The sequence below is a fragment of the Enoplosus armatus genome, chromosome 14, assembly GCF_043641665.1.
Source record: "Enoplosus armatus isolate fEnoArm2 chromosome 14, fEnoArm2.hap1, whole genome shotgun sequence".
In the NCBI taxonomy this organism is placed as follows: domain Eukaryota; kingdom Metazoa; phylum Chordata; class Actinopteri; order Centrarchiformes; family Enoplosidae; genus Enoplosus; species Enoplosus armatus.
The window spans coordinates 16,650,838-16,661,170 of NC_092193.1; the positions used below are offsets into that span (position 1 = coordinate 16,650,838).

At 39.1% G+C, this 10,333-nt stretch overlaps 1 protein-coding gene across 1 annotated transcript; it reads left to right on the forward strand.

The window, feature by feature from the left end:
• Positions 1 to 1,967: 1,967 nt before the first annotated feature.
• On the forward strand, positions 1,968 to 9,627 carry gtf2b (general transcription factor IIB). The gene is made up of 7 exons (XM_070919138.1): positions 1,968 to 1,990; positions 3,413 to 3,525; positions 5,257 to 5,390; positions 5,707 to 5,853; positions 6,605 to 6,734; positions 7,477 to 7,758; positions 8,606 to 9,627. Exons 1-7 carry the CDS (start codon positions 1,974 to 1,976, stop codon positions 8,737 to 8,739), a joined length of 957 nt encoding a protein of 318 aa, XP_070775239.1. The 5' UTR covers positions 1,968 to 1,973; the 3' UTR covers positions 8,740 to 9,627.
• Positions 9,628 to 10,333: the final 706 nt, after the last annotated feature.

Here is a 10,333-nt window from a genome sequence, read left to right on the forward strand (position 1 = left end):
ATGTGACGGGGAGCATTAGGGGTTTGTGAATGTAGTCAATAAAGGTTCTTGGGTATAGTTAGACAAGAATGCGTGTGTGTGTCAAATTACATACACTGCTTCAAGTGTCTGCACACAGCCTATTTGCTCATGTCTTGATCCTTTTGTTATTACTTAACATACAGTAAGAGTAATGAAGAATGATGATGTGGTGTGATATGATGGTACAGTTGGGAAATAATGAATAAACAGCTCCTGAGGCATTGACATAGTCAGTACCAGGTGTGTATTTGCATGTGTGTTTGAGACAAAGACGAAGAGACAGACTGAGTATTCGCTGTTCTCAATTTGTCTGGTGTACCTGTAATATCTGTCGTACTTATAACTATTTATGCAAGTTCAGTTTCCACAGGTGCAGTCATTCCAGCAGAGTCAATGCTTCTCAGGGGCACTTTTTATGTGATCTCAAAGGTGAGAATTTTAATACGTTTGACCACTGAGTGAGAGATCAGTGCCGAATGATCTGTCCATGAAAACGAATCACTGTAATCGTCACCCTGGAACAATGGGTATCACTGCTGAGCCAGGACAACTTGAGCATTTTCCAAACCTCTCTTTATTTAGCTCCACCTGCTGTTGTCTTGAAGCACACTGACATTCTTGACTTATACTTTTGAGGTAAAGATAATGTGTTAATTATTATAATAATATAAGAAGAATTATTCATAGTTAATTCTAGTTTTGTAAGACATTTGTAAAGGTTATAGAAATAAATATATGTTGCCACACATACTATAACAAGTGGGTTTCACACTGTTACCACAAAACCTGACCAAATCAATGAGTCTTTGTGGCACTGTGTGGTTTCCTTCACGGGCCTGGCAAGTATGATGCAGAGGAGCAGAGCAGTCACAGGCTGGTACAGTCAGACAGCGATATCACAGGCCATTTTCAACAGTAGGCTTCTTAGGATAAATTGGTACAGTTTAGATCCATTGTTGTTAACTGGTTACATTTATCTTGTTTTTATTGGTTAGCCAATAAAGGGTTTGTGGTTCCATGTGGGGCTACAACAGTGACTGTGACTAATCTCACATTCTGGTGAAACATAAAGTTTGTACTTCTAGGTTCTGCAATGTTATACTTCTATCACCAGCCTGGTTTGATCGGCGATTAACGCTTTGTTTCACAGGTCCGTCATTTCCAAATAATTTCTAAGGAAGTCTCCTGGAAATAACAATGTAATTTAGTACTAATTATAGGGAAAATAAAAACAGTGTTCTGTTGGTTCACCTCTTGTTAATCAATTCCAATAAGTTGCTAGGGTAACCCAGCGAGTTTCAGTATGTATACAACAGATCAGCGTAATATGAATAAAAACGAAATGTATCTAACATAAATTTCAAAACATATTCAGAGTTAAGTTTCAAATAATAAATGGATAATGAATGACTCTTCAGTTGTGTTTAAATGCTTTTCCTTTTAGAAAATTCTCAACTTGCCTGTATTAGTAGGAATTACTAAGAAATTACAGACCTATTCAATAAAACGTAACAACTGATATTTTTGTTGGTATTGTATGTATGCGTGGTACTATATGTCATCTCACCGGTATTGTATGTAAATTGTTATAGTACTGTTTCTTTAATTGTTCATCTTTTGAGTCTTGGGTGTAGACTGATCTCCAGGATTTGAAGGCACATTGCATAGAAAAAACCTCAACATGAATTCATATTAATATGCTTGAACCTCACCACATGTTATACCTATGGTATAGACCATCATCATAGACAGCATAATTGTTGTGTTAGAATTGATTTAACATCCTGCTTTTTCAACAACAACAAAAACTGTTATGGAAACGGGAGGATATTTGGAGTGGTTTGTGCCTAATGACTCGCCGTACTTTAACAGACACGTGATCAGAAAAAAGTTATAAATAGAGGTGCAGCATACAATTGTTTCTTTGACACACAGACAGAGTACGGAGTGACATGGCGTCAACAAGCCGGTGCGTATCAACTTTGACCAAATATAATACCTCTTCTTTTTTCATGGGTAACTCTCAGTGTAATTTTGTAAAAGTCGTCGAGCTATACATGGTGAGAGACGCTAGTGCCAGTCCAAAATATCACGCCCTTATTCGTTCCGTTAGGTGTGCGATAGCTAGCTAGCTAGCTAGCTGGTTAGATGTTGCCAGAAGTCACTATCTGTATCGCCGCTACATCCTCACACCGTTGTGCTGGCGCTCAGTAGCTTCCGTTGATTATCATGTTAACGTCGCTTCGCATCGTAGACTTGTTTTACCTCTAATTTAGCTTTTTTCGTTTAACACCACGATACAGTTAGTGTAGTATGAAGCTGAAACTTATGCTAACATAATAACTCAGTCTCAGTGACACCAGCGGTCTTTGAGCAGCACTGGATTGACGTTCCTGTCATTTGTAAACACATGTAAATGTCTAGTGTGCAGCTGGTCTACGTGTAGCCCTTACGCAACATTAGTCAACTGAAGCTTCGTTGAAGTTCGGAACGTGAACCAATTATGAGTGTTTGCTTGTCTTGCCTCACATCTGGTGTTCAGTTGTAACCGCTGTCAGCTTGGGGAAAGGTTTGTCTTGTCGGTATGTAAATGTGAAGGAGAGAGTGGAAAGTGAAAATGCAGAACAATGTCTGATCACCAGCTGTTTTGATTGATTAATTGTTTGTTACTTTTAGACCAAAATCACAAATATGGTCTGAATCCAACTCATTTAACGTGAAGACTCGTAGATTTAATATTTTGAGGTTTTTGGCCGGAGTCTCAGAAACTGTGATGAGCATTGTTTTCACTATTATTCTTGATATTTCATTGACTATAATTGTTAATTACAGTCCTAGTCAAGACACTGATGCTTGTTAAACTTTGCCTTCAGATTGCTTGATGTTGCCTTTGTGCTGTTGACAAAGTTAATAGTGGATTCATTTGACAATGACCCATATTGATCTTAGGTATCGTTTTCTTTTTATGTCTGGATTCACATTTTGACACTGCCCAAGCCAGCTTCAGCCAGTTTTGTACTCTCGGCCTTCTTGGCCCATCAGTCTGATCAATACACCCATTATAACTTAAAGCAGTCACTAAGATGTCAATAAGTTAGGAAGATGTGTTGTGGAAGAATATTCACTTGTGTACTTCTTCTCAGCAACAAAAGGGGAAAAGTAAGGAGAAGATGTAAAATTCATCTGGACTAGTTTACATTATATATTTGAATATAGAAATGGAAATGGAAGCTGTGTTTCTATTTGTTTTTCATCTGTTTCCTCTTATGAGTGATGTTTTACAGGTCACACTCTCTACCCAACCCCACGTTTGTCTTTATTTTCCTTTTTCTCGTCTTTTTCTTGCCTTTTTGAGCTGTTTGATCACTTAACTGTTGTTCTGCTTCTGTAGCGGAGATGCCCTGGCCCTTCCCAGAGTTCAGTGTCCCAACCACCCTGATGCCATACTGGTGGAGGACTACAGAGCAGGGGACATGATTTGCCCTGAGTGCGGCCTTGTAGTAGGTCAGTATGTACACTACAAACACATCCAATTTTGCTTTTAAATTGTAGAGCTTTCCGTGTTTGAACACATCCTTCCTTTCCATTTTGCTTTCCTGTGCTTGTGTCTTTATCTCTACTTCACTCAGTTGAACTCTAGTCAGATAATTAAACTCATCAGTACTCACTAAGGTTTCTCACCACTCCGCTTCCTGAACCTGTTAGTTTGGTTTTAAGGACACCGTATTTAAAATTATTCTGCACATGAATATCAGCTGAGTTGAGACTAAACAAGGCCACAGTTTCCAAAATGCAAAGCTAGAATCTGAAAAAGCTAGGCACATACTAATTATTACTCTCTAATGCCTCTGGATATTACGATGTCGTATTCAGCCCCATCACAAAAACATATTTTTACATTTTGTCACGGAGATACTGTTTTTGGTGAGGTGTTGACATCTCTGTTGCCGAGACGTTTTACCACCCCAACACAATAGAGGCAAATATAATTGTTGTGGTGTTTTAAGCACATAAAACCTACATCTAAAAAATCACACACAGGCACAAAAGGCCCAGAGTGTATGAAACAAAACTCCTGTTAACATGTGATGCAGTCTGTAAGACAAAGCTGTAGAGAACACCGAGTTCTCCTCTAACGAGCCCCCTGAGCACAGACCAGGTCAGATGGGAGACGAGAGACGCCAGCCACTCTCTGATGCAAGCTGAAGTGCCCTCTGTTCCTGCTCCCATAGCTTTAGCTGGCCTCTGAGGAGATGAATGTCACTTTACCTCTAGATATTAGCAAGACTGATGGATGGTAAAAAAAAAAGGCCTAACAGGATTATATCAGAAATCTAATCCTCGACCCTGCTACACGGTACCGAGAACAGACAGTCATGATAACTGGAAGAAAATAATGGCCCTGCTCAGACAATATCCCCCTCCTTTGTCGCACCTTTTATCCTTCGTACATCTCAGATTTGATGCAGTGAAATAACTGAACATTTGTTTGGATCATATTTTATTACGTATTTCTGTCTCAGAACACACAGTGATAAGAAAATGAGAAAGAAAAGATGGAAGGGGAATGATTGAGCTAGATTCAGAGCCCCAATACTGAGAATACAGTACAGTAGAAAAACTTAAACGAGCTGAAGACAGACAGCACAATATTTACAGTATTTGAGACTCGGATGCGATATTTTCCTGTGGGAATCATGCTGAATATGGCACCATCTTCTGGTTAATTATTCCAGAGGGATGTAATACAGCCACACAGAAGAACACAGCAAATGCAATTCTTTTTTGTGCACTCACTGTTTTTATGTGCAGGTCATTCACAGAACTTGTAACAAAATCTGTCACGTTGATCAACTACCATGATTTCTGAAATTGACTCTCCAGTGTTTGTTGTTACATTTCGCTCCGTCTATCTCCTTTCTATCAATCAAGAAAGCAACAGGTGTAGGTATCAATACAAAAGATTGAAAGGCTGACAGTTGAATTTGGTCTAACTCTGGGGTATCTAGTTCAGTCTGAAAAAGTATTAAAACCAAAACTCAAGGGCCTAATGTATTAAGAAAATATAATAATGAATTAGTATTAATCCAGAGTGAAGATTTTGTTGGTTCTTGTATTGATGCTTGGCCTAAAAAACTTACCACCAGTCTCTATGAACGTTTAAGAACTTGATCTTCCAGGTTTAATTTCTTGTATGTCTTATTTACTTTAAATGTCCAAACCACTTCTCTTCAGGTGACCGTGTAATCGACGTAGGCTCAGAGTGGAGGACGTTTTCCAATGAGAAAGCCCTCAAAGATCCATCCAGAGTGGGAGACGCCCAGAACCCACTGCTCAATGGAGGCGACCTAACCACCATGATCAGCAAGGTGAGAGACGGTTGTGCCCACTGTTAAAAATGACCCTCATTATTGTTACATTGTGTTAAAAATGACAGTTGTTCCAAGATGTTGGTACTTGCAGTTCAAATAATTGGAAAGATGTTAAAAGATATTTAAACAATTACTTGCAGCATTTATATTGATATTATCTGATACAGATTTCTATACTGAGTCCAGCAGTGTTTAGTAACATCTGCTGCACCTGCAATCTCAGTAAACCACATCCTTAGTTCCAGTTATTTTGGTGTCTCTTGAAATTCAATTACAGTGAATTTTACTGGTAAACATCCTCTGGTTTCCACAGGGAACAGGCGCGGCTAGTTTTGATGAATTCGGTAACTCCAAGTACCAGAACCGGCGGACCATGAGCAGCTCTGACCGGGCCATGCTCAACGCCTTTAAAGAAATCAGCACCATGGCAGATCGCATCAACCTGCCAAGGAACATCATAGTAAGTTAGAAATATGAATTCTGTAATGTGCTTTTGGAAAGATTATCCTAAAACATTTGTAGCTAACCAGAGAGCCAAATAAAGCTGAGCCACTGTAAAGAGCCATGTCACATCACACTAAACACACACACAGACCCTCCTCTCCACCTGGTTTGGTTCAGACACTACCGCCATTAAGTGACCAAACATCTCTGTTAAGAAGGGAAACTCAGCTTTAAGTGGTAGCGAGAGAGCAGAGAGAAATGAAAACAAGGCACGTGTGGATAAAAGCGAGAGAGCAAGGGAACAAGAGAAAAGAAACTGAAACATAACTTCATGAGGTAATTCTCTGGTTCATCGTTGAAGTGTGTGGAAACTATGCTGCAGGCTGGAGTCTCTGCTGAAGTTGATAACCACAGATTGACTGGAGTCAGCTGTCTCGTAGGAAAGGGCCGTATGTGGGTCTCCTGTAAAAGCGGTCGTGTTCCATTAACTTGAGACATTAGCTCTCTTGGGGAGATATTGTACATGATGTAAATGAAATGTTAATTTATTAAAAACGTGAGGTGAAAGGGACAGGTGCAGGCTGATGTTCCTCAAACGTCATGACTCGGGCTGTCGTCTTGTTTTAGTTAAACAAGTTAAGTTAAAAAAGGTTTGTGAAGAGAAACAATATAAGATCTTTATTAAAAACATAACATGTAATGGTTAGGACCTTTACTAGGACAATACACATCATTTGTTTGCTGTAAATCATGTTTCTGCTCTGCAGGACAGAACAAACAACTTATTCAAGCAGGTTTACGAACAGAAGAGCCTGAAGGGGCGAGCCAATGATGCCATCGCTTCGGCCTGTCTCTACATCGCCTGCAGACAAGAAGGTGTACCAAGAACATTTAAAGGTCAGAATAAACCGTTTTACTTTCTTCTGCTATCTGCCATATTATTTACGTTACGACTGCTCTTTCCTTAGTTGACAAAAAACCTTTAACAGATAAAAATCTCGACGTTTTTTTTATTTATTTAAGAAATGTCCCTCTTTAAATTTATGTACGGTGGCTAAAAAAAGTATTCACCATCGTGATTTTTTTATTTCTCATGTTAAATTTAAAATATTTAAAAAAAATAATTTGTTCAAAATTCATATTTAACCCTTAGTGGATAGGACATTAGAGGTGTTGGTGTTGTAAGAATAAAATATCAATGATGAAAATGTGTATTTTCTCAATTCACTTGTGCTGTATTGTCTGACCAACATATAAAAACAGTTCAGCACAAAAGTCTTCTTTGTCAGACAGTTCAGACAGACATTATGGATATATGACGGTGATACATTGACTGTATATTCTTTGAAAGTTGTTCTCACCTTTTCCTTACACAAAATCCCTCAAGTGTTCCTCAATGGGATTTAGTCTGTTGTGTGTAATTTGCCACCATTAACTAACGGCAATTAGATTCCAGTCCCTGCGGTTTCAAAGGAGAAAACATCCTATTTATAGAAGTAAAGGATGCACGATCGGTGCACTTTCTCTTCTCCAATTTGACTGTGGACGTAACTGTAGAGCAAGAAAAGAGATGCATATCTTTCACTTCCCTCCGTCTAAAAGAGTTTCTTCCCCCGATCCCCTCTCCATCCCTTCGCAGAGATCTGCGCTGTCTCTCGGATCTCCAAGAAGGAGATTGGCAGGTGCTTCAAACTGATCCTAAAGGCGCTGGAGACCAGCGTGGACCTCATCACCACCGGAGACTTCATGTCCCGCTTCTGCTCAAACCTGGGCTTGCCCAAGCAAGTGCAGATGGCAGCCACCTTCATCGCCAGGAAGGCCGTGGAACTCGACCTGGTGCCCGGCAGGAGCCCCATCTCTGTGGCTGCAGCAGCCATCTACATGGCCTCTCAGGCCTCTGCTGAGAAGAAGACCCAGAAAGGTGAGTGATGATACTGCTGTAATAATACTGATGACAGCCAAATGTTGGGTTGAGTTTTAACAGCCCTTTGTAGCTTATTTTGCCATTTAAATGATATTATATATTCACATATACTGGCAGAGAGAAAAACCTCTAGCCAGGTTTTAGACACACAGACCCGGGACACTGCCTGGACCTGATTAAATTGAATATAATTTGGACGAGGTCTCAGTTACCAGGAACCAAGTGGACCCATGAAAAGCTCTACTGGACAGTTTGGCTTGTAGATGAAACATTTTGTGTTACTCAGCCGGCCTGTTTCACTCCTGTATTAACAGAGTTAACTAAAACAAACGTTAAACAGCCTTAAAAAAACATTGATAAAAGGGTTTAGTTGTTCTCTGGTTTTAAAGACCTGTCAATCAATTTATGGGTAATAGGAGGCCCAATTCCTGTGTTTTGAATTGTGATGGTGCAGCTACTCTTCTTTTGCTTACATTTGGGTCACAGATTGTGCCTTTAAACAACACTATATAGAGCTGTCCTGCATTACAAAGGTCCCTCGGGTAAAATTAGTGTTAAATAATTGTCTGCTTTATTGGTTTGAATACCCATAAACCACTGCTTGTGGAACAACAGCAATGCATCGTATTTTGAGAGATTTTATCTTCAGTGGGATCCCTCTAGCTCCAGATGTAGAGCTTTTTAGCTGAAAGTTTTCCTGAATGGATCAAAAAAAGTAGAACGTTATCGTATTTTATTTCAACTTAGCTACAGAAAATTCCCCCCCAGTTTTGAAAATGCAGCAGGTTTCAGATTGTATACACTTGAAGGGTTGAATGAGTTGATGTCTCTGATGCTTCCACAGAAATCGGAGATATTGCCGGTGTTGCAGATGTTACGATCAGACAGTCATACCGACTCATCTACCCGCGCGCCGCAGAACTCTTCCCTCCAGACTTCAAATTCGACACACCTGTCGACAAGCTGCCCCAACTGTGAAGAAGACGCCGTCTACACAGTGACGACATTTTTCTGCTGTACTTACAGGATTGTTTTTTTTGTTTTTTTAATCATATTTGTGTTGGATTTGGATGATTTCTCTTGTCCCTCCTAAGACTTCAAGCCTTTGTCAAGGTGCTCTCACAGGAATAAAATGGACACATTCCAGTGCTTAAATAAACAGCTTGCAGACTGTACTTACAGTATTTCATGAGTGTGTATACTGTATCATGTATATACTGTATGTCCATGTGGGAAAATGTAATTGATGCTTGCAATTTTAGGCTGGTTTCATACTGTATACATAAAACTTTGTTTTTGTAGAAAAATGACCAGGTTATATTTTGTTAGTTTGTTTGAATTGTTTCCAGTAATTAAAAAAAAATAAAAGATTTTCATTAAAGCATGGTAATCAGCTCATGGTTTGAAATAACATTTGTTTACATAAAACCTTTTTCTTTCTTTACTATTCCAGTCTTTTACAGATTGAATGTCATCCAAGCAAAGTCCACAGCCTCCTCTGAGCACCTGAATACATCCAAACTTCAGATCATTGATTACCAAGAGATCAGGATGTGTTCAATGTCAGGGGTACAAATGAAAGCAAAGCCACTATTACAAACGTTTAATTTGTGCATCATGATGGGCAACAAACGACTGCAGAAATGCCTTTTCTGTTTTTACACCGGGATGAACAGCGACAGTTGCGAGACTTTGAGTATTGGTGTACCATCCATAAAGTTTTCGTCTGTTCTGGCAACAACATGCACAAGCAAAGAATAAAAAAAACAAAAAACTTTGTACAATCTATTTTCATCATTAAGAAAACGTAGATAATTAAAAACTATTGATAAAATTAGTGCTTTCAGCTTAATTGTGTACATACAGTATGTATATATAATATACCCTGCCCTCCCCTGTAGTGATTCATATCAACAGGTCTCCAACATTTGAGTCAGTTTATATATAACATGCAAATTGACAGTCATCAGCTGGTTACACTGTGCCAGCCTGATCACAGAACAGTGTGGGAAGCATTTAAAGGGCCTAGAATAACTGAGTTTAGTACGTTCCCACGTACTACACAGCTTGTCTAACAACACATCTTTTACTTCATCTGTCTGTTGGGTTCACTGTCAGTCCATCAGTCAGATTTTTATTTTTTTAACCATGAAGAGTTGTTAATCTGCTGCTTCAAGAGGGACAGGATGAATTTGGTTTTGGTAGCTGTAACTGTGCGACTCACTTTAGTGTTTTTACTTCGACTGAGGTAACGAGAAAAATCTGTCAGGTCCACCACAACCAGCTGTTCTTTGAGGGAAAAAAAACTATTGAAATCCAGCTGAACTCAGCTCCGACAAAATAATTAATTTAATGTTAAGGTTTGATTTTATTGCTCCAAAAGATACTGAAATACCAAGCGGCACTTCGATCATTAGAACTGAGTTCAGCTGAATATCAACCTCAAGCTAAACGCCACTAGAGGGCATCAGACAGAAAACAAATATTTAGCATTATTTCTTCTGACCAAAAAGCAATTTTAATTATCAACTCATTTCCAATATTAATTTCCAGATAAAACTAAGTGATGATA

Coding starts and splice junctions, on each gene's coding strand:
- gtf2b (XM_070919138.1), top strand. Junction 3,526..5,256: donor TGAGTGCGGCCTTGTAGTAG/GTCAGTATGTAC, acceptor ACTTCTCTTCAG/GTGACCGTGTAATCGACGTA. Junction 7,759..8,605: donor TGAGAAGAAGACCCAGAAAG/GTGAGTGATGAT, acceptor ATGCTTCCACAG/AAATCGGAGATATTGCCGGT.